General features: G+C 34.8%; 1 protein-coding gene across 1 annotated transcript; it reads left to right on the top strand.

The window, feature by feature from the left end:
• The first annotated feature begins 5,491 nt into the window (after window positions 1-5,491).
• On the top strand, window positions 5,492-12,754 carry LOC149144990 (plasma membrane ATPase). The gene is made up of 20 exons (XM_089452869.1): window positions 5,492-5,767; window positions 7,192-7,311; window positions 7,466-7,564; window positions 7,657-7,794; window positions 7,901-8,215; window positions 8,364-8,570; window positions 8,686-8,805; window positions 9,201-9,320; window positions 9,431-9,553; window positions 9,725-9,829; window positions 9,962-10,106; window positions 10,210-10,374; window positions 10,481-10,719; window positions 10,803-10,835; window positions 10,949-11,030; window positions 11,146-11,306; window positions 11,416-11,589; window positions 11,711-11,893; window positions 12,022-12,200; window positions 12,291-12,754. Exons 1-20 carry the CDS (start codon window positions 5,705-5,707, stop codon window positions 12,385-12,387), a joined length of 2,868 nt encoding a protein of 955 aa, XP_089308995.1. The 5' UTR covers window positions 5,492-5,704; the 3' UTR covers window positions 12,388-12,754.
• The last annotated feature ends 12,670 nt before the right edge of the window (window positions 12,755-25,424 follow it).

Here is a 25,424-nt window from a genome sequence, read left to right as displayed (position 1 = left end):
TATGTTTAAGACCATCTCTTAACTAATCAAAAAATGTTTTAAGTCATATTCTAGGACTAAAAGGTTGTTTCAACATATCATCATTGTTCAACTTATGAGGTGTAAACCAATTGGCTTAGGTGAGGTTTAGTTCCCATCAAGATTATTATTTCATGGGGAGGGGTTGTGGGTGGGTGCCACTTATGGGGGTATAAAAACCATCTCACAAGGCATTTAGGCTCGATCGAGTCTCACACAATCTTGGTGATAACATCCCACATATGGGTAGATGATCGAGCCTCACACAATCCTGGTAATAACATCCCACATGTGAGTAGATAATTATTCCATAACATCCCACATGTCAGTAGATCATTCTTCTATCCAACATTGACTAAGCCTTCCATCCCACACTTGAGAAGACCATTCTTCCATCCAACATTAGAGAAAACCCAATATCCCTATTAATCATCATAATACTAAAAAAAAAGTTATTAATCATCATAATACTAAAAAAAAGTTAAACCAAATCTGATACGTTGGGAAAATTTTCACTTATTCTCTTACCTCCTTTCATATATTAAATAATAATAAACAATTTTTAAATAATTACTTTGTTGTAATCAAAAGTATAAAGTGGGAGTCAACATTTACAGTGCATGTTGGAGGCAAAGTGCAAAAGTTTGATAACATATATTGAGCTTTCTAGTCTTGTCACACTATAAAATGAATGGCAAGCCCATGGATTCTACAATGTAAAACTATGCTGATTATAAGATTCTTTTTCACTTTATTCATTTTCCACAAGCCAATTATACAAACATAGGTGTAACTGTGGTCAATTTCATTTAGGGAATGTCACTTTGAGAGATTCTTAGATAAATCCCTACGAAATGCTCTTGAAAGATTTCCACCCATTCACTGCTAAACTACAGTACAAAGTACACTTAACGTATTAACAAATAAATCCTTTTTTCTTAATCCCCAAATGGCAGGTTCTCAATGTACCTTTATCCCATGTAAATGGAGTTATTATAATGAATGTTAACATAAAGCTCTCTGCCTATTCTCCTTAGTACGAGAATAAATTTGAGTACCAAAAGTGGAATACGACACCATGGAACACAATGTTGTTGGTCCCTAGGGAACCTGGTGCTTCATTGGTTACACACACTCCACTCTTTTTCTAAAGTGAGAAAGCAAGAAGAAAACAACAATGCCGGACAAGTAACATTATAGAGAATTTGATCCCCCACGGAGGAGCATCTAATACTTCACATATTCACAGAAGATGTCATATACCTTTAACTTAAAGGACTTCGGTGGAAATTGTTTATTCCAAGCATTTTTCCTCCTTAAGAAATGGTATTATCATTATAAATTAAAAAAATAAAAATTACATTCATACATGTAAAAAAAAAGCTATAAAGTTTGACAAAGAAAAAATTATCTTCAAAAATTCAAAATTCCAAAGTTATCCTAAACGAAAGTAAAGTCAAAGTAAATCACTAAAAACTTAATGAAAATGAAGGTAGTTAATGTGGATTAAGATTATTAGAAAGTGGTGATATTTTCCACCCTGAGTTGGACTTCATGTTCTTCTCCACTATGAGGTTGAAATTTGAAAATCACAATATGAAAAGATATTTGCAATTTATATTTTCCTTAACGCTGAGTTAGACTCTGAAAGTCCTTGGATTTTATTTTGATAATAATGGTTATTAAAAATTATATTTTCATAATTATAATTATTATATTCATTTTAATTTAATTATTAAAATTGATTAATAAATATTTAATTTAACATATATTTTTATAATAAAAATTAAATAATAATAAATATGTATTACGATTACGATTTTTTTGTTGTAAAAATTACATAACAATTTTTGTTGGTCAAGATGTTTCGAACCAATTAGTGTCATAAAATAATTATCTATTTAAGAATATATATTTTTTATATTAATTTATTAGTATGCATATTATTTTAATTATACTGTAAATTTTATAGAAAAAAAACATATTTTTGATATTTCTAGAATAGAATATATATATTTTTTGTCAGTTGATTTACAGGGAGGTTTGAGTTGTCTGAGCATTTCTAGAGAGGTTTGAGCTGTCCCAACCATTTTTTAGAGACTATTTATATTAAATATGTCAAATGGATTATTTTTTTCCCAAAGGAACCCAACAACCCGCGTTTTTAGAGACCTTTTACATTAAATATGTCATAGATGGATTATTTTTTATCCCAAAGAACCAACAACCCGCTTGACAAGTAGTTACTAGTAATCCTTTAGGGGTCAAACCCAACAACTGGCTTGACACATAGCTACTAGTAAACCTCTAGGGATCTACGTCCTGTCCTTCTCTCCATAAACCAGGTCACAACCTGGGGATTTGAACCTCAAATCTCTCCATTTTCTTAGGACTCACATTACTTTTTTTTTATCATGATGTAATTCTATTTATTTATTTATTATAAATTTAATAAAAAGTTGAAGGAATTCAAAAAGTATGGTGTAACTCTTCCAAGTTTTATTTTTTTGGTCGGAATTAGCAATATACGATTCAAACTTGTAATTCTAGCCAATTTAGCCCTGAAAATATATTCCGGAAAAACCAAAACATCACATAGTTAAATTATAACAATTTTAAAATCAAATTATTTTTATAATTTAAATCTTAAAATAAAAAATATCAAAATAATAATTAATAATTAATTTCTTATTGGGTTGGATTTCCAGTTTATTACCCTATTAAATAAATTTCTATGTAACAAAAATTAATAGTTTTTCTTATTCATTTTCCGAGTTTAATAAGGTGTTCTTTAACCATAAAAATTAATTTCTAAATAAATAAACACGCAATCTTGATCTGAATTCAATAAAATTAGTTTCTAATAAATAAGGGTTGAAATCTCACTGTTAACATTTGAGATACATTGAGAAAAGGGTAGTTTAAATATTTAGTGTTTTTAATTTTATTTTTGAAATTTCCTGTTCAAAATTTGAGCAGAAATTTAGGAGAATTGCTAGAATTGATTTTGTTTATATGGCATAATTTCAATGTTTTAGGGTTTTAGGAGAAAGAATTGATTAATGCATTTAAAACTACAATTTAAAACAATATAAAATTGTAATTTCGTTAATAATTGTATAACAAATTCCGGTGATAATTATTTGATAATAAAAAATATAGAACTTTTAAACTTGTCTATTTAGAAATCTTTAAAATCTTTAAAATACCGTGAAAAAGGGGTTACTACGGTACTTCTCACATGTGTACACCCTAGAAACTAAATTCCAATAAAAATAAATGAATAACATGATATAAAATAATTGGGATTGTATAGTTTTTTTGTTTAGATGGTATAATTTGAGAGCTTTAAGATTTTCAAGGTGGTAGAAGAATCTATCTATTTAGAAATATAATTTAAAATAATATAAAATTACAAAGATAATTTTGCATAATTAGATTCTAGTGATTGGTCTTGAAAATCTTCAAAATACAATAGAAAAAGACTATTTTTACAATATTCATATTTAGACATAGTGATTTCTAAATTTCAATAAAACATAAACACAAAATCAAAAACAAAAAACCACAATATATTTTTTGTAATTTTGCACCTATAACATTATATTTTCCCGTGACAAAAGATTCGTTATGTGATTTTGCAGAAGATTATCTTACAATATTATGGATCACAGAAGTCTAAATTCCTCAATATTTTAATTTGATTAATAAAATTATAGTTATCCATAATTTTAATTATTTTAATTTAATTAATAAAATTATAGTTATCCATAATTTTAATTTGATTTGGAATTGGTCAAAATTCTTAATAATACTATTTTTATATAAATTTATTGAATAAAAATAAAATTATATTCATCTTTGAAATTTATACCATTATTTTAATTAAAAAAGAATTTTGTTGATTATAAAATTATTTTTTTATTGAAAAATATTGAAATAAATGTTTTAATTTAAAATATTTCATAATATTAATTATTAAAACATAAAGTATTTTAATTTATTTTACATGTGGGAAAACTTATTATAATTTAGTTGTGAGAACATGGATTTCTAGCTGTTAACCACGAATGGAGGTTGACTCATCACCCTTATTTAAGGAAAACCACGCCACCTAGAATAACTCATTGGTGGTCCCTAACAGGGCAGATTTCCACTCCTCCCAAATACGTGTGGGTCTTGGGCCGGGAATAACTCATTGGTGGTCCCTAACGGAGCATATTTCCACTCTTCCCAGATATGTGTAGGTCTTGGGCTGTGGACCGTTAACCTGTTTCCTTGAACTTACGTGTAGGTGGGCCATTAACCTCTTTCCTTAAGTCCAAGGAAGACAAAGTCTTAACCAAACAAAAGTAATTTTAGGACTTACTCCAAGCCCCATAAAATACATTAATTTTATAACTAACTTTTCCAAACTATATATTTAAAAATTAATTAAAAATGTTGATAAGTTTGAAATTCTAATAACTCTCCTCATCATCATTGAAAATTAATTTTCACACGGTTCTTGTTCAAATTTATCCTACGCAAAAAAATCCGTTTATTAGCCCGAGTAATGGATAACTTTTCCAGGTGACCAGAGCGAAGCAGTGGCCCTTCGCGAACGGACGGAGGAGATAAGTCAATGGGGGCAGGGTTGAGAAATCCTGGCCGGTAGAAGTGTGGGCCAATAGGAGAAGAGCTGTTACGATGACGTAGACTCTCTCACAAATGTGGCAAAAGTTCATGGATTACGTGGCGAACCGCCGGCGGTAGATGAATCGAAGATGCAAGGCGCATAAGGTCGGCGCGGTGTATTATTGTAAGGAAGTGGCGTAAGCCAATCGGATTTGACGAGGTGGTGGGACCGGGCACCGAGGCAAGTGATAGCCCCGATGACTTTTTAATAACTGGGGCCCGCACCACTCTTTTTCATTTCACTGGTTTATAAACGAAGCGCTGTTTGGGCCATTTTAGTGGCTCCGATTCCGTTGACTAATACCTAACGGGAAGGGAAACCGGCGTGGCAGGGCCCGCCAGGTAGTGCCAGTCTCCGCCCGCCCTAGGATGCCAACCCCAAACTATATACAAGGCTCAGTAAATCTTAAACAAACCCTAATTAGTGTGCAAGTGCTGGTTGTGCGGGGATCTCCATGGAAATTGGCGACGCGGAAAGCTGTCGGATGATGTGAACATGCGTAGTTCATAAGCACTTCTGCTTAAGGAATGGAATGAGCTATTAATTAACAGTAGTTATGCATGCTAAGCCGCGAGAATTATTGGAGGTCACACTGGGGATGGATCATAGCGGCGACGGCGGAATCTAAGCGGAAAAATTGACCGGGCCGGTGCCGGCACAGCGCGAGGGCTAGCTATTAATAAAGGAGCTTTCATATGGGCCAACTGGCGTAGGGTCACATGCTTTGTTGGGGAGCCTAGAATAGACGACCCTGTGATCGCGTGGGCGGCTCGACTTGGCTTTAAAGAGGCGGAGGAGAGTTTGTGGTGAAGAAGTGGTAGTGTTGAGGTATGCTTTCCATTGCATGAAGAGCGCGTGACAGGAGGAGCACTGGAAGGCTGTCTGTTCACTCCGCCATATATTTTGACCCTAATGCTTGCGTTTCTGTAACGCCTGTGTTCTTCCGATCGTTAAAGATTTGATCTCCCTGCGGCGGCCTAAAGGGTTGGCCTTGGTCCGGGAACAACCATGACGCCGGACGAGAAGGCCACCAGCGGCCTTGAAAGCATCAAGAACGAATCCGTCGATCTTGTAAGTTTATGTGGATTTCCTTTCTCTTCATGTCTTAGACTGCAAATATCGATTTTTCTGAGGTTTGATTTTTGAAAATTGCGGTGGGGAAATATATGGGAATTGGAGCTTCGGACTCTGGTTTTTAGGCCCTGGCAACTTTTTTGAGCTTCAATTTGCCTGATTTTGGAATTTTTGGAAGGTTGGAGTCGGAAAATTCACGCATGCAAATCGTGTTTGTAGTTTCTTTTGATAAATATTTCCTTTTGCCATGTATTCTAAGAGTTTTGAAACGTCGCTCGTGAAGCATGGCGTTCTTTTGCTTATTTTCTTAGAATTTTTGGATTTCCTGAGAAGTTTATGTCCTGCTCTCCCTAAATTCTGAAAGTTTCTGGCTTTCCTGAAAGTTTATGTGCGGTGGTCTTGAATTCCGGTTCTTTTGAGGTCGAATTTCGCAGGGTGTAGGTTGTTGCGGGTCAATGGGAAGATAGTTTGCGTGACGTCTAAGCTTGAAGTTGCCTAGCAGTCAGTATTGAGATGGATCCGTCTTCTTAAATTTACATTATATTGTGTATTTCTTCTGACAGATGTGAATGTTGAGTTGTCAGTCTAAATTTCGAGTTGTTTAGAGCTCATTAGTCCTTGTGGCTTTAAATTGTGTTTAGAGCTTTGTTTTTTATTTTTGGCTTTTTGAAGATTTACACCTTTCTAAATATAATTTCCTCCTTAAATTTCGGATCGAATTTCCTGTTAAGGATTTTCGGATCCCTGAGTCAGAGGACTATTATTATCAGTTTTGATTTCTTGAAGTGATTCTTCAATGGACGGATTCTTTGAGTTAATCCCGTCGTTTTGATAGAATATTCGCTTTGATCCGTTGGCTCTTCTCCGAATTTCTACAATTAGTAGTTATTTGATTACAATGAAACTTGAGAGTGTACGGTCGAAAGGTCCATTTTGGTCTGTTTTCGCAGTCTGTTGAACGGTCGAAAGCGCTTCATTTTGGTCTGTTTTCAGAGTCCGAGATCCAGTCTTGTTTCTCTTTCTTCAAGAGATTGACCGATTGTCGAAAGTTGTAAAATGATTAAATGTACTGTGATTGTCGAAGCTTGTGACATGCTTTAAATGTACCCAATGCCGTTAAATTTTGTCCCGTAACTTGTAAGGAGTTTCATGTTTAATTTATATTGTCATATGCTTGGGTACGGTCTCTTATATAGCGTTTTTCCCCCAAGCTTGTTGTGGAAATTTTACAATTCCGTTTGAATGCAATTTTTGAAGACATAAACCTCAAATATTGTGAAGTCTTACGATCGTAATTGCTGGAAGCGGTTAGATGGAAAGATGAATAGGAGCATAGTTTTTCTATGTTTTGCGATTTGTTCCTGATCAACTTAAGAATGGACTATTGTTAACTTTACTGTTTGTTCTCTTCTTGTTAAAAGGAACGAATTCCTATCGAGGAAGTTTTCGAACAGCTACGATGTACCAGGGAGGGTTTGTCATCGACAGAAGGAGAGAATCGTCTCCAGGTTTTTGGATACAACAAATTAGAGGAGAAAAAGGTCTGCTTCTTGTCCTATTGCTGTAAATGTTTTTAAAGTTTTGCACCCCTTTTCTTTCTCCTCTGAATATAAGAGGTTCTTTCGGCTGAAGCCCATTCCTGGATCCCTATAAAACATGAGACTGACTATTTGCTATTTCTGAGAACTTTTACAGGAGAGCAAGCTTCTGAAATTCCTAGGGTTTATGTGGAATCCTTTATCATGGGTGATGGAGATAGCAGCTATAATGGCAATTGCTTTGGCAAATGGAGATGTAAGTAGTGTTTCCGGTGAATATTTTGCTTTTGGTGCCCGAAGGAGTTTCAGTAATCTGTTTTTAACTCATACTCTCGCACCGCATTGCAGGGTAAGCCTCCAGATTGGCAAGATTTCCTTGGAATCGTCGTGTTGCTGGTTATCAATTCCACAATCAGTTTCATAGAAGAAAACAATGCCGGAAATGCAGCGGCTGCCCTCATGGCTGGTCTTGCACCAAAGACCAAGGTATTCAGAAAACCATGCATTTGTTTATTTTGTCTAAAACTAATGCGATTTGTGCTAGTCTATCTTTCGTATCTGTTTGTTTACCTATGGCGGAATTTTTCTCTAGGTTCTTCGTGATGGAAGATGGCAAGAACAAGAAGCTTCAATTCTTGTCCCAGGTGATATCATCAGTATCAAATTAGGGGACATTGTGCCTGCTGATGCTCGTCTTCTTGAAGGTGATCCTTTAAAGATTGACCAGTCTGCTCTGACTGGCGAGTCGCTTCCTGTGACAAGAAACCCCGGGGAAGAGGTGTTTTCAGGGTCTACCTGTAAGCAGGGAGAAATTGAGGCGGTTGTTATTGCAACTGGAGTTCACACATTCTTTGGGAAGGCTGCTCATTTGGTAGACTCAACCAACAATGTGGGGCATTTTCAAAAGGTTTGTATGGGTGCTATTGGGTTTGATTTCTCTTTCTTGGTGTCGTGAAATGTAATTGTTTATTGATGAGTTGAAAATCCCCATTCAAGCAATGTGGTTCAGGTTTTCTTGCATTAGGGTTAATAACGTTTGCTCTGTAATAATACAGGTTCTTACGGCCATTGGAAACTTCTGTATTTGCTCCATTGCAATTGGAATGGTAATAGAGATCATTGTTATGTATCCTATTCAACATAGGAAATACAGGGATGGAATCAACAATCTTCTGGTTCTGTTGATCGGTGGGATTCCGATCGCAATGCCTACCGTGTTATCTGTAACAATGGCAATTGGCTCCCACAGACTCTCTCAACAGGTATTATTGCTTTAATGAGGGTTTGCTTTTTCTTCTTAGATGGACCACTTTAAACAGTGCATCAAACTATTTAATTTGAAAGTTATAATGTTTGACTACATGATGCAAAATACAGGGGGCTATTACAAAAAGAATGACTGCCATTGAAGAAATGGCAGGGATGGATGTGCTATGTAGTGATAAGACTGGAACACTTACTCTGAACAAGCTGAGCGTCGATAAAAATCTTATTGAGGTGATATTTCTTAACATCCTTAAAGCTCTATCTCTCCTTCTTGATGTATTTTCAATTTTGTGTTGCCTGTTTGTACTGTTGCAGCATGGATGCTTTGGCTCTTAGATTAGCTAGAACCATAGGTCAATGCATGGACTCCTATACATATATGTTTATTTATTTATTTTATTTTTTAAATTCTATATATATATATTTATTTATTTTATTTTTTAAATTCTAAATTTATATATATATATATATATATGTTTATTTATTTATTTATTTTATTTTTTAAATTATATATATATATATATATATATATACCATAGCAGCTAGATAGAAGCTATCTACTGTTGCAGTTTTTCAAAATTCTATGTGAATAAACACTCGAGTTTTGAAATTTGAATACAATACAGGTATTTGTGAAAGATGTGGACAAAGACCATGTGGTTTTGCTTGCAGCTAGAGCCTCCAGAACTGAAAATCAAGATGCCATTGATGCTGCTATTGTTGGAATGTTGGCAGATCCAAAAGAGGTATTTTGTGTCAATTGTTATCTTTGTCTTTTCAGGTGTTCCTGATATATCATATGACCAAGCGTGCTCTTCAAATTGGAGTCTAATTTTCTTTTGATGTTCTGTAACAGGCTCGAGCGGGGGTTACTGAGATCCATTTCTTACCTTTTAATCCGGTTGACAAACGTACAGCACTTACATATGTTGATGCTCATGGAAAATGGCATCGTGCTAGTAAAGGAGCACCAGAGCAGGTAATAATTGATGCCCGTTTAGATGCATATTCTTTCTTGTTATGCAGTCACCAAAGCAAAAAATAATGAAATATAATTTTTCTACTTGTTATTGACAGTCAAGTAACAAGGTTTCTATCTTCCAGTAAATCCTGTATTTTTCAGCTGCTGAAAGTCTTATAATGTCTACAGATTCTTGACCTCTGCCATTGCAAGGAAGACGTGAGAAATAAAGTACATTCAGTGATTGATAAATTTGCTGAGCGTGGACTTCGTTCCCTTGCTGTAGCTAGACAGGTTTGCTGTTGACTATTTAATATGGTTCAAGTAGTTGCAACAGGTTGATTTTATCCTAAAAAAGTTGTTTTCAACTGCTGATAAAAGCATATAGGAAGCTTCACTAAAGGTCTGTTTGATATGCAATTTCAGGAAGTTCCTGAAAGGACCAAAGAGAGTGAGGGAACCCCATGGCAATTTGTTGGAGTGCTGCCTCTGTTTGATCCTCCTCGCCATGATAGTGCTGAAACAATCCGTCGAGCTCTTAATCTTGGTGTCAATGTAAAGATGATCACAGGTATCAGCTTTTACACTGATTTGTTTTTCCTCTCTCTTTTATGACAATGATCTTTTAAAAAAAATTAAACTTGAGTTTCATACCATGCTTCGTTTTTTTTCAGGTGATCAACTTGCCATTGCCAAAGAGACAGGGCGGAGGCTTGGAATGGGTACAAACATGTACCCTTCGTCTTCGTTGCTTGGTAATAATAAGGATGCATCAATTGCATCTCTTCCTGTTGATGAATTGATTGAAAAGGCCGATGGCTTCGCTGGGGTGTTTCCAGGTCTGTATACTTGCTCAAGATAATCTAATGTAACTATTTCCTTTAATCTCTTTGAAGTACTCTGCTTCTCACATGTCATGGGTTGAATTTCTTTCTCTGTAAACAGAACACAAATATGAGATAGTGAGACGGCTACAGGAAAAGAAGCATATCTGTGGAATGACAGGAGATGGTGTTAATGATGCTCCAGCCTTGAAAAAGGCAGATATTGGAATTGCAGTGGCAGATGCAACTGATGCAGCTAGAAGTGCGTCTGATATTGTGCTTACTGAGCCGGGGCTGAGTGTTATTATTAGTGCTGTTTTAACAAGTCGGGCAATCTTTCAGAGAATGAAGAATTACACGGTATGTAGCATGGTATTTTTGGTTTGCTTACGCACATGTTTACCTCTCACACGAGAACTAATAACTGGTCTGTATGCCCACAGATATATGCTGTGTCAATCACTATTCGTATTGTGGTAAGTACTAAGATATCTCTAGTTAAAAATAAAATAGAGAAGTAGAAAACGAAACCTTTTCTAAGCTGTTGTGATTACTCTGGTCCTAAAATTTTGTTCTTCCATGGTTGCAGTTGGGTTTCCTCCTTATTGCCTTGATATGGCAATTCGACTTTTCTCCATTCATGGTTTTGATCATAGCTATTCTGAACGACGGTTAGCTCTAATCCCTCTTCAAAAAACATGAATGCTCAATACTAGTACTAAAAGAACATGAAGTATCAATTCAAGCTAATATTGTTCGCTGGTATCCCCTTTACCCCCTTACCAGGTACAATTATGACCATTTCTAAGGATCGCGTGAAGCCATCCCCTCAGCCTGATAGCTGGAAATTGAAAGAAATTTTTGCAACTGGGGTTGTTTTGGGAACATACCTTGCAGTAATGACGGTTATATTTTTCTGGGCTATACACAAGACTGATTTCTTTTCGGTAGGCTGTTGTATCTCTCCACTTGATAAGTTAATTATCTTATGGTTTCACTGAAAATGAAAGTTGATTTGTGGGCAGCCCATTGAATGTTTAACTTATTATCATACAGGACAAGTTTGGGGTAAGGTCTATCAGGAATTCTCCCCATGAGGAAACATCTGCGATATACTTACAAGTCAGCATTGTGAGCCAAGCTCTCATTTTTGTGACAAGATCTCGCAGCTGGTCATTTGTAGAACGACCCGGGCTTCTGCTTATGACTGCATTTGTTATTGCCCAGCTGGTTAGTTTGGGCATAACCATAATTTCTTTCCGTGTCTTGTTATTTTGTTGGAAGCTGTAGATTTCTCTAAGAAGCTGCAAAAGTAACTGACCACTATCTTGTTTCTATCCTCTGCCTGTAGATTGCAACATTCCTTGCAGTTTATGCAGACTTCAGCTTTGCAAACATCAAACCTATTGGTTGGGGTTGGGCAGGAGTAATTTGGCTATACAGTCTAGTGTTCTATTTTCCTTTGGATGTCTTTAAGTTCGCTGTTCGCTATGCCCTGAGTGGGAAGGCTTGGGATAATCTTATTGAACGCAAGGTATGTATGCCTGTACATGTTGCTTTTATCTTCTAATGCTCCATGGAATTATTTGAACCTCCTGGGTGTTAATTGGCACAAACTGTTCTAATGTCATGTGTTCACTGTTTTTTATCTCTTGCCTGCAGACTGCCTTTACATCAAAGAAAGACTATGGTAAAGAGGAGCGTGAAGCACAATGGGCTCATGCTCAGCGTACATTACACGGTCTTCATCCACCTGAAACGCATTTATTCAATGAGAAGAGCAGCTACCGAGAGTTGTCAGAAATTGCTGAACAAGCAAAGAGGCGTGCTGAAGTTGCCAGGTCAATATTTTCATATTTTGTTTAGATGAATTTCCATAGTTGCATTTTTTTTTCACATTGGTTCTCATGATTTGCCTTTTCTGATGACAGGCTTAGGGAGTTGAATACATTGAAGGGGCATGTGGAGTCTGTGGTCAAGCTGAAGGGTCTTGATATAAATACTATCCAACAGTCTTACACTGTGTGATTTTAATGTATTGGGGTTTGATTTTACTGTGCCTCGTGTGTTATGCAAAAATGGACCAAAAGAATAGCTATTCCAGATGTTATGACAAGAATAGCTATTGCCTCTGTTTTTGGTTCTGTAGGAAAATATTTTTTGTAGAAACGAACTATTTTTTATCCTTTTTGTGAAGCAATGTCAAGGCATGAAATTGCAGACTGCAGTACAGCTGCCTGCATGCTTTTAATTCTGTGTCTCTGGATTCTGATTTTGCGATTTCATATTGATTCTTTTGGCCCTGTCTTTAAAGAAGGAAGCATCAGGTCTGAAATAATTGATTGTTGCAATTTTAGTCTATTACACAATGAAAGCTTCTGATTTACATATTTCATTTTTGGATGTGTGATGAATCGCCATGTTCTTTTAACTTCGTAATTTTTTTTCAAACTATTTGATATAATGATGAATGAACAGTAATGAAACATACAGATTCACTGATGTGGCCAATGAACAAAGCTGGACACAAGCAACTGTGCCTCCAGTTGCCTGTGTTAGAGCTTAGCATCGATTTGAGTGTACAATAGCAGGGCAGTATAATAGTGTCCGACATAAACAACGAAGAGAAGAATTAAACAAACAACTACAAGAAGCCTGTTTCCTTTACTATATTTAGTTTTGGATTGAGCGAGAATTGTAGTTTAATAATGTCTGACACAACGGAACCTATGTTCTACGGGTCAAATGTCCAGAAAACGCCCAAATCCCCAAACAGTTTCCAGGCTGTAATAAATTTCACCATTTTTGGAAGCGTGTTCCTTTGGACTATCTTAGGACGTTGATGATTAATATATATGCAAACTAGCCATGTCTCGTTAAATAGAACTTTTATTTTTATTTTTGGCTTCGCTTGGCTTGTTCTGGTTGCCATGAATGAAACCCCAATCTCCGGTAGTTTACCGAATACCTATAGCACTAATTTTTAATTTGGGTTGATAACAATTTAGTCTACCTATGTGTCTGAGGTTCAGATCGAATAAACAGGAGTAGTGTTGGCTTGTTGCCTTCCGTATGGGTATAGATTTGGATTGGATTTGGTTTTTTTTTTTTTTAAATTATGGTTGGAATAATTGTTACTTGGTAATGTAAGTCGACTTCTGATTATTATGATTAAATGATGGTTTGTAAAGTAGTTAAATTATATTTTTTTTTTTGCCAAAAAAATATTTATGAAATTTTAAATTTAATAATTAATATTTTATTTTGGAGTAATTTGTTTAGGATAACTCCTCATCTTCTATGAAATTTTAAATTTAATAATTAATATTTTATTTTGGAGTAATTTGTTTAGGATAACTCCTCATCTTCCATCCATGCTTGATTTGGAAGATTTGATAATAAAAATATTATTGTAATTTAACATTTTTAATCAGTTGAAACTTGATATTGATATACTTAACATAAAGTTTTTATTAAGAGTTTGCTATTTATATAAATACAATACAATTTTTGAAAGAATATTAAAATACGTATAAGTTGATTTATTTCAAAGAGAAGTATCTAAATTATATTATATTTTCTTAAAATTTATTTTCACTATACAATTTTTTAACAATATCTATGTGAAGTGTTTTAGTGCTTAATTTAACGGATTCATTTCACTTGTATTTTTTCCCATTTTACACAATATACTAGTTTCAGTTTGTACACGAGTATTGTGTTCTTAGTATCAATTTGTATATGGATATTTTGGTCTTATTTTGTTTCAATTTGCACATGGACATTTTGTTATTATTTTGTTTCAATTTGCACATGGACATTTTGTTATTATTTTGTTTCATTTGCACATGAATATTTTGTTGTAATTTATATATGATTTTTTATATGGTTATATATTGATTTCAGTGTTCATGGAAAAGTGACTAAACACCTTGAAAGGTTTTTTATCTCATTTGCTTTGAAATGTACTTTTCTCTCTTACAAATAAGAGAAAGGAAAAAAAAAAGGGGGGGGGGTGTTGGGGTTTGGGGCTGCCATTGATGGTGACGACCACTATGCTTTAAAAGAAAAAGGTAGAAACATGATAGAATGGAGTGAAGTGATGTGGAAATTATGTTGCTACAGGTGTGTTGCGCATCAATTTTTAATATGTTTTCTTAGTAGGGAATACTCTAGTCATTGCATAGCACCATGTCTAATGATCTTTATCTTGTTATTTGTGGAGTTATTGGTGTGTCACTGGGCATTTGTGTGCCTTTAACTTCATCATCTTTGGTGTCTTTGAAGAAATCTTTAAAGAAGAGAAAATCTTTTAATCATAACAATTATAATTTTGTTCTTATTTTGTTTCAATTTGCACATGGACATTTTGTTATTATTTTGTTTCATTTGCACATGAATATTTTGTTGTAATTTATATATGATTTTTTATATGGGTGTATATTGATTGTGTTCATGGAAAGGTGACTGAACACCTTGAAAGGTTTTTCTTATCTCATTTGCTTTGAAATGTACTTTTCTCTATTACAAATAAGAGAAAAGGCCAAAAAAAAGGGGGGTTGGGGTTTGGCGCTGCCATTGATGGTGACGACCACTATGCTTTAAAAGAAAAAGGTAGAAACATGATAGAATGGAGTGAAGTGACATGGAAATTGTGTTGCTATAGGTGTGTTGCACATCAATTTTTAATTTGTTTTCTTCGTAGGGAATACTCTAGTCATTGCATAACATCATGTATAACGATCTTTATCTTGTTATTTGTGGAGTTATTGGTGCGTCACTGGGCATTTGTGTGAGCGGTGCCTTTAACTTCATCATCTTTGTTGTCTTTGAAGAAATCTTTATAGAAGAGAATCTTTTAATCATAACAGTTATAATTCCTATTTGCATAAGTTTTTGCTGGAGTTGTATATAATTTTTTGCATAAGTTTTTGCGTCATTGCTAAATATGTCAAAAATCATTATAGAACTTCAATGTAAAGTAACTCTTCTAAATACATCAGAAATCATTATAGCGCTTCAATTATTTTTCTTGGTAATTGAGCCTATCTTATTGATGTAAATCCTCCATAAATTTTCTACACATTAGGGTCCTAAATTTTTCTTCCTTTTTACTTGATTTTTTATTCATTGAAGTATGCTTTGGATTTATAGATTAATTCAAGTGGGCCATATGGGGTTTAATTTATACAAATATAATTTGTGATAGATTCCTTAAACAGTTAATTGCTAGTTAGGGAGAGGATGTAGAGAAGAAACATGAGGTCAAAACTTTCACCCAATTGTTTGATGAAAATCTACATGGAGAACATAATGTGCAAATTAAAAGCTAGTTTACTTAACAAAAGAGTAAGAAACCCATTGGGCCAATGTCCATTGAACCAAAGATTGTGCCACATCAATTAACATTCCAATGCTCCATGCCTTATAGTGCTAGATCAATTAACATCCCACTAGTGTTCATGAGAAGGTGACTAAACACCTTGAAGGGTTTTGTTGATCTTCCTTTGAAATACTAACAAGCACTTCTCAGTTCATATAGGATTCTCGTAAATCCTCAACATATTATCTACACTATCTTGGGTCCCAAAATGTTCTTTTCCTTTTCTTCTTACCCTTTTGTTCATTGAAGTATGTTTTGGATTTATAGATTACTTTAAGTGGGCCATGTGGTGTTTAACTCATAAATATAATCTTTGATAGATTCCTTAGACGATAGTTAATTGCTGCTAGTTAGGGAGAGGTCATAAAGGAGGAATATGAGGTCAAAACTTTTCACCCAATTATTTGATGAAAATCTACATGGAGAATGTAATGTGCAATTTAGAAGTTGTCCACTTAAGAAAAGGATTAAGAAACCCATTGGGTCAATGCTTATTGCAACAAGATTGTGCCAGATAAATTAACTTTCTAGTGTTCCATATTTTAATGTTATCAATTATCACTCCATAGTGCTAAATCAATTAACATGTACCATGTCTTACTGCTAGATCAATTAATATTCCAATGTTCCATATCTACTCTACTAATTGCATCCATTTAATCATCCACTTAATGAACCCACTCTAAAGGGGTTTTAGAGGCAATTTCTACAATGACCTACCTAGGAATTCTACATGCAATATCCTAGAGGTAACATATACTTATCCACTCTACAATATTATCTTTATTTGTTTCCCTACTTGGCCCATATGTCTCTATTAGATGATTTTAGATCTCTTGAATAGATGGACAACTTGGATTGTGCCTATTCTTGTTGAGTCTATCAAGGGTCTACATGGGGTGCTCCCCCACCTCATCTCATACATCCATTTCTCCCTACACCTTGATGTTCGACTTTAGATAAGGATGGCCTCTAATCATTCTTTGTACACCTCATTTTTTTTTTGTTTGTTCATCCAAACTACCCACCTATGATTTCTCCAGAGCTCAATATTTTTCCTATTCCAATCATTCATTCTCTCCCCCTTTCCTTATGTGCAACTTTATCCCATGTCCCTAACTCTAATATATATGCGCCATCCTCTGATCTCAATGAAGTTCTCATGAGGTTATCATTTATATCACATAAAGCGCCTCCCTTCTTTAGAACTCTTGAATAAAATAAGTATTATGAGTTGGACCAAAATTTCTTTGATACCAAGTCAATCATTGAGTGTGGGTCCAATAATAATAGGATTCTCATTTTGAATTGACTATGATTAGCCTTGTAATATTGTACATACTTTTGTTTTCTGCAAAATGTTTTCCCATATTAAAAAATGTAAAGAGGGTAAGTCCTAAAAAATAAATCAAATGACAAAAAAAAGGATAAAAAAAGAAGATAAAATATGAATCCCACCAAAAAGAGATAAAAATAGATCATGAAAGTGATGCAAATTCAAATGCCACTACTTTTTACTTTTACTTTGCAAAATAAGATTGTGCAAGAAATATAGAATGCAAAATTTGCAGGCTCATTAGGAGGATAGTTATATGGTTCCTGGTTGAGGCAAAATCTGAGCCCTCCCTTCCTCTTTGTAATCTGAATTGAAGGCATTTCAGCAAAGAATTAATATATCATTCTAACCATTTCTGTCAAAAAAAAAAGATTGTGTGCAACTTGTCAAAAATGTCACAATCCATGATGGTCAAATCGTTTAATCTTCATTCATTCATGCTTTAAATTTCATGTTGATAGATAGAGAATAAAGATCTAGCCAAACTATTTAATCTTGGCAGATCAGTAGTTAGGTAGAGGATAGTAATGAGCTCAACAGTTTAATCTGAGCCTTTGGAAAGTCATAAGGTTAGAATTTAGATAGTTTGCTTACAAAAGAAAAAGAAATAAAGGGCTAGCAAGCTCAAATGCACCCAGTAAATGAAGGAAAAATGTTAGGGTAAATGATGGGTAGGCAGAAGTAGTTTTCGCAAGGCATGCAAAGCATCAATTGGTTTATTTCATATTACTAACTTCCTTCCAAACTCATTTACCCCTTGTAAATATATCCCTTCCCCTTCATTTTACCTTTTCCCTTATTTCATGTCATTTTCCCTTGTAAAATAACCCTTTTTCACTTTGTTTTACACCCTACCCTACACATTTTCTTAAAACCCACTAAAACCCCCTTATCCTAAGTTCAAATAATTAAAGTGTATTGGGCCCCATTGAAAAACCCTCCCTGATACCCTTTTAACTCATATCCCTAGCATATTTTTTCCTCGCATACCATCCTATTAACCCTCATTGCATATAACTACGTTAGATTTTAATTAAAAATCCGACCCCACACCTCGACTCATCCCTCACAACTCCGCCATTCGATAACCCTCTGATCACCCACCTCTAGATCAAACGACCTGCATTCCATATCACACACTTCGACTTTTCACTTTTAACATCACAAAAGCACGCGAGGTTAGTTGTTTTCCCCGACCACCTTTTTGCTACGTAGCAGCCCCACGTTATATCGTGTCCTCCAAAATAATACCACCCTACCACTTTAAAGTGGTGCGATAAACCACCTTAACGCCTCCTCGCATCAGATGAAACTGCCCTACTGTTTAAATTTAACCCCGCGCCCAAAGATTAACCACTGTTAGTTAAAAACGAAAGAAGCCACCCTTTCCAATCTTTTCACTATTATTCTGTTAGGCATTGCAGAAAAAGAACCTCTTCCGACTTTGATTTGACACAGTATAAAGACCATTGAAGCCTTAGAGAGCCTTTGGTGCCCTTAGAGAACCCTTTTGCATACCAAAGCTTCATTTTCCAAGTATTCTTGAAGTGCTGAAGGCCTGTATTTAAGCTTTGCACAACATTTCTAATAGGTTAATCAATTGAACCAATTTAAAAGCCTTTCTGACCTAAAGAAAGCCATTGTTGCACCCAAAAACCTTTCTTGCAAGACTGTATTCATCTTTTCACACTATTCCAGAGGTCCTAAGTCTATTTCTTAAGCCAGATAGTGATAAATTGAATAAAATAAACAAATCTATGGCTTCCCAAAGAATTCTGGATGCAAAACCCTTGCAAGCTCCTCACCTAGTTATTGACCACCTCCCATTGGCCGATAGATATTTCTAGATCAAAGACAGCCTCCTCTAGCAATCTATTAAAACTCCACTATTGGAGCAAAGATAAATTCTTCAACCAGAATGATGATATTCAACTATGGGAGTCAAATTTACCCAAATACTTGTTCCCACAGGTATACCAGTTCCCTGAAATCATCCGCCTATGCCAACTCTGCTATATCCCAAGTCAAAGAGCCATAGTCTCTCCTAATCCTAACCAACAAATTTTGTTCACAATCACTGTAGGATCAATAAATGAAATTTTGCAGATCCACCCAAAGCCTAATGAAGCCCCATTTTATATTGAAAATCTAATTGATCTGTACCTAAAGCTGGACCTTCCCAAAAGATCCCAAATTCTCCAGACTTTCCGCCTCGAAAAAGCTTAAGTTCCTACAGACAACCCTCCATATTCTGCCACCATTTTCTCTGAGAGAGCACGACAGATTGTAACCATGCTGTCCTATATTCTAGGATATACTACTGATGAACATGCAGATGAACCTATACTTGGTTTCCTTTCTAGTTTTTGCCCAGGCAAGCCTCCAACAACAGTTTTCAGTTTTGCCCAATTCTTAGCAAACAGAATCCATGATCAGCTGATCAGATTGCCAAATGAAAGAGTATTCAAATACTCTTCTGTATTGTTCCATATGTTTCTATATTTCCAATCAGAAAGGTTTACATTTAACATCCAAAAACTGGACACTAACAACAATCCTAGATCTGTTATCTTTTGGACACCCTTAATCTGAAAATATTCCACTGAGTTCAGCGACAAGGATTTCATTGATTCATTTGTTCACCCAGTTGTTAACATGCTAAGCAGTAGCAATCAACCCAGGATCAATGATGGAATAAAGAAAGCTTTACAGTTGTCAAAGCACATTAGAACAGGAGACTGGTATTTATACCAGAACTACACTGAAATTAGGGTGTATGTATGTCAACTCACTACATATAAGCTGCCTAAATATCTCCCCATGAGGATATTTTCACTAGAATATATCAGGGGGATCATAAATTCAGATGATGTTAATTTTTTATCAGCCAAGAAGAAAACACAGTTTAAAATCAAGAACCAACTTGGCCCTTTTATCTGCAATAATAGGGATGCTGTTGAGGAAGCAGAAAGATGTTTACAAGAAATGAAATTTAGTGATAGTTTCAAATGGTAGTATGATCCTTTGGGTGTCATAAGCAAACTGAGACTGAAGTTCAAAATGAGCCCTTTTATCCATGAGTCCAAGATAGATATTGAAAGATATGCCAACTAGTCAGAGCGGTTGGAAAACGCCTTACTAGATATGGAGGAACAAGTGGATACTAGTTCCATTCTACATACTCCAGCCCTACAAGACAAAAATACAAAAAGGACTAGAGAATAAGGTTCTTTCTCAAACAAAGATACAACAGATAACAAATTTGAAATAATGTATAGTAAAAGAACAAAGCCGAAGCCAGTAAATGAGCAAGAAGAAGTAATTGATGCAATTGAGATCATTGATACAAACACTGTAATTAAAGAAAATGCACTTCCATTAGTTTCAAAGGAAACTCATTAGCCTTCAACTTCTAGTGCTCAGATTATCCAGAAGCAACATAGTGTTGAATTCTCTTCTTCAATTGAACCAATGGACAAAGAAATAGACATAAAGGAAAGATACAAAGATATTAAGGCCAAAAATGAAGAAATAAAGGATGAAATATCTTCACAGTACTTGAAACAGACTCTTGGCAGCCATAACATATTACTTTCTGCATTTGATTATAAGACAGGAAAAATGCAAATGACCTTTTTGCAACCCACAGTACAACATCCTAAGTCATCAACAGATTACAAAAAGACAGATTATGAGATTCCTGCCAAAGATGTTCATACTATAGACCAAATAGAATTTCATAAGCAAGGAGAAGAAATGCTATGCTCAACTATGACCAATAAAGCTATGAGTGTACAACAACTACAAATTTTTCTAGAGAATACCAAAGCACAGTTAAAATTAGAGAAGGCATCCTCACAAGCTAAAGATAACATAATTAAATCCCTTGAAGATTTGGTTATTGAAGTGGGATATGATCCAAAGAATGTCAAAGGTCCAATAGAACTCATTAAGAAAAAGAATGTAGACATTGTTGCATTGAAGAAGTAGCTAAAATTGCCTCCTACTGAACATCCACAGACCAAGGAAGTTCTAGAGAATCAAAACCAAAAAGATGAAATGATGAACCTCATTCTTTAGTTAACTACTCAATTAATAGAAATGGAAAATGAGATGGATAAGTTAGTGCAGGAGACAAATTCCAACATGGAAGTAGTTATTTCCACTACTATTCCTATAGTTACTACAACAATTCCTTCTACTTCAGTAGCTTCAGTGGCCACAACAGTTCCAGTAACTACAACACTTCCCACTACATCAGCCACTACATCAGCAACAGAATCATCTACAACAATAGCTCATCCTAGTGATGAAGCAGGTAAATTAATCAAAGCTATGCAGGATATGTCCATCCAAACAAATGAAATAAATAGACTTAAAGATCAAATAAAAAGTCTAGAAGATGAAAAGAAGTTGGCACAAATCATGCATAAAAATGAAACAAAAAAGTCAAACAGATTGACTAAGAGAATACAAAAGTTAGAGAAAGAGTTGACATTGAAAGAACTACTTGCCCAAGCAACGCAGTAGCTATGGGCCAATATCATTAACTCTGTTAATGATATTTGGCCATCCATCCAAGTCATATTTGAGCAGAAGGATTTAATCAAGGAAGAAACTGAAGTTATTCAAAAAGTTAAGGAAGAACTTGGTAAGAAGTCAGAGGAGGCCAATGAAATCATTAAGTTTCTTAATTCCAAGAACAAACAAGAATTGGAAGAGATTGGCATAAGTGATAGGACTGAAACAATTCTAGAAGTGAAGAAAGTAATCACCAAGAGGAACTTGATGGTACAACTTGAAGACAAGTGTCAAAACATGGAGCTTGCAATAACCATATTTATGGTGAAATTTGATGTTTTGAGGTAGAAAGGTGTGCCTAATCCATTGGTCATTAATGACAGGTTGATGAGGCATGAAGACTATGATAAGAAAATCAAAGAAGTGGCAAAGGAACAAGCAAACAATTCAGCCATGAAAGGAATTCCAATAGGAAAAGTGCTCTATCAGACTTTTGAGAATCTCTTCTACCTCCAGCATGAGGTAAAATATCTCTTTATCAACAAATCTACATTTGCAAAATACACAAAGGCTGATGAAATCTTCAGAAGAATGGTGAAGATTAAATTACTAGATGCAGAGTCTTGGGAAAAGTTGAATGATTTATTGTAAAAATGAAAGGTAAAACAGTGAAAAAAAGCAGTCAGTGACAGATCAGTTAATGTAAAGAGTAACCGATCAGTTAAGTTAAATAGTATCAAATGAAAGATAGAGTTTAAAAGTCAAAGGCAGAGTAAAGGGACAACCAACATAAAGCAAAACAGCAAGAGAGATAAACTAGCAAAATATCAGTGAAAGAAAACAACAAAGCCAAATAATAGGGACAACTTGCATTAGTTAGATAGCTGTCTCTATCTTCTTGCATGAAGATATTTCATTTTCCTTGAATAATTCCTAAATCAGTTTTAGGATATTTTGTAATAGTTTTTGTATAAATACTTCACAATTCAAAGTATTGAGGGGTGGATTTCTTAAAATTTCTATAGTGGAACTCATCTACAACCTGAGGGTTTATTGTACCATTTTCAAGTCAACAGACTGGACAAGTAATAAAGGCATTGCATTATAGGATTCATGTGTTGGGAAACTTCAGTGAAGTATCTTTCAATTGTTCAAATTGTTATTTTCTTAAGTATTCCATAAACTTGTATGTTTTCCAAATTTAAATGTTATAATAGGAATATTATTGCAGAATATGTTTAATTACACTCTATTCTGAACTGTTATTCATTTTGATGTTTTCTTCTGATATCCAGAGTAGGGAATTCTTCATTTCTCCCTAATTTCGATTGACCTCTTTCATTTCTTTCATTATCTGGTTTAAGGTAACTGCTCCTTGATCCCGATTGAAAACCACTTCACCCTTCAGCCTAAAAGATATGAATTTACTCAGCTACGTTGCCATGTGGACACTTCATTTAGAACTTGATTTAGTCCTATTTTCTTGACACATTGACTCCATAGCCCAATGGAAAATAGATAGTCTTCTATCCATCTAAGTCAGTAATTCCACTAACAAATCAAATCAAAACCAAATTAAGCTTACATAACTAGCCTAAAATCAATTAATTCAACAAAGTTAAATCATTAAGAGAGAGCCCTCTCTGAGCATTAGGAAGGCTAGATCCTAATATCAAAAGTAGCTTTGTGGTTACCTCTATTATTTCTTTAAACACAATATAACGACCCTAGGGAAATTTTGGAGTGATGACACACATCTCATTTTTTTTTTTTCATTCATTCATCCAACTACCCACCTATGTGGTTGTGTCTTCCGGATTCATCGCATCTGTTTTTTAAGTGCATCGACGTTTCGAACCAGCCTCTGTGGTTCATCATCAGGATGAGATTTATTGAAGAAGTCAGAGATGGGAATAGGTGAATAAATAGGTGAAGAAAAGGGAGCGTGCAGGACCGACAAGATTTAGATAAGAGAGGTTTATTCACTAGGTTTAGGTAAAATTTTTGATTTTTAATTAATTATTTAATTATTTTCTTACTATTATCATTTATCTTTTTAATTATTTTAAAATGTGTTTTAAATCTTTATTGGCTATATTATTTTATTATATTTGTATGTTTATTTATATTTATTATGTTTTGACATAATTTGTTTTATTTATTAAACTAATTTTTGATTTAATGTATTAGGTTTTGTTGAAGCTTCAAGATATATGTATATGTATATTGATATATTCTATATTAATTTTTGATTTAATATATCTTTATATGTTAGGTTTTGATTTAATATATTGATTTGTTATATATTAAGTTTTGATTTATTATATATTGTTTTAATGTATTAAGATATATGTATATATATATATTGATTTATTGTATATTAAGTTTTGATTTTATATATTGATTTTAACCTATGATTTATCTAGAGCTTGTCATTCTCCTTATTCCAATCCTTCATTCTCTCCCCCTTTCCTTATGTGAAACTTTATTCCATGTCCCTAACTCTAATATATATGCCCCATCCTCTTTTGTCTCAATGGAGTTCTCATGAGGTTATCATCTATATCACATAAAGCACTTCCCTTCCTTAGAATTCTTCAATAAACTAAGTATTATGAGTTAGGCCAAAATGTCTTTGATACAAAGTCACTCATTGATTGTGGCCTTGGTACATATACTATCATAGATGTTGAAGAAGCACTTGCCCCACCCTAATGTGTAAAAGTGAAAGAGCCTTCTGAAATATGAAAGGTGCATTTTATTGGGCCTTGGTACATATACTATCAAAGATGTTGAAGAAGTGCTTCCCCTGCCCTAATGTGTGAAAGTGAAAGAGCCTTTTGAAATCTGAAAGGTGTGTTTTATTGGGTCTTTCTCAAGACTTAGTGTTGGGAATCACAATTATTGTTAGACGAAAACTGTAGGAATTTACAGGGTAAGTTCCTCAGAAAGAATACCAAGAGGACACCGCTCACAACCAGATCTCAAATCAATACACCAGTATTTTTGACGTGGTTAAAACCCTCAGAGTGCAAGGAGGGAAACAGTCCACGGCCTGTCCCAACGTGGGTACAGACAATTTATTAATCAAAGAATGAAAATTTACATAAGCTTCTCTCATGCACGGATTACCCGAACAATGACCCTCCATGCGCTTTAAATAGAACTCATGGACCAATCGGGTGTCAAGCCACGGATCAAGTGTCGGTAATACCGAGGTGAGAGTGAACCGTCGGATCACTACATATCGTGACCGTCGGATTGTAAGTTACAAAATGTACAACGGTAAAGAAACACACTTTACCTAACTCTAACCTAACTCTATGCTAGACCAAGTTGAACTTAACTATATCCTATGTGTCGGAATATCCTAACATCCCCCCTTAAGAACAACTTGGGATAGGATTGAAGGATTTACAAATATGACACAATAGGAGAAGGAAGGAGGCACTAGAGCCTATCCCCCCTTAGTGACAACTTCCTGAACTCCAAGCATATATCGAAGTTTAGTGAACTTCGCCTCTGTGAGAGCCTTTGTGAAGATGTCTGCAACCTGATCATCCGTTGGACAATATTGCACTTCAAGAACATGGTCATGAATGAGCTTTCTGATGAAGTGCATGTGTAGTTCAATGTGTTTGCTGCGCTGATGCTGGACTGGATCTTTGCATAGCTGAATGGCACTTTGATTATCACACCAAAGTGTGGTTGGATGCTGCTGCTCAAAGCCAAATTCTGATAGGATCTGACGAAGCCACAAGGCTTCCTTACTAGCTTCCACGGCACCACGATACTCTGCTTCTGCTGACGAAAGAGAAATGGCAG

The sequence above is a fragment of the Pinus tabuliformis genome, chromosome X (genome assembly GCF_031772625.1).
Source record: "Pinus tabuliformis cultivar Carrire ecotype Pingquan chromosome X, CPIR1, whole genome shotgun sequence".
Classification (NCBI taxonomy): Eukaryota; Viridiplantae; Streptophyta; class Pinopsida; order Pinales; family Pinaceae; genus Pinus; species Pinus tabuliformis.
This window is presented reverse-complemented; position numbering and strand designations above follow the sequence as displayed.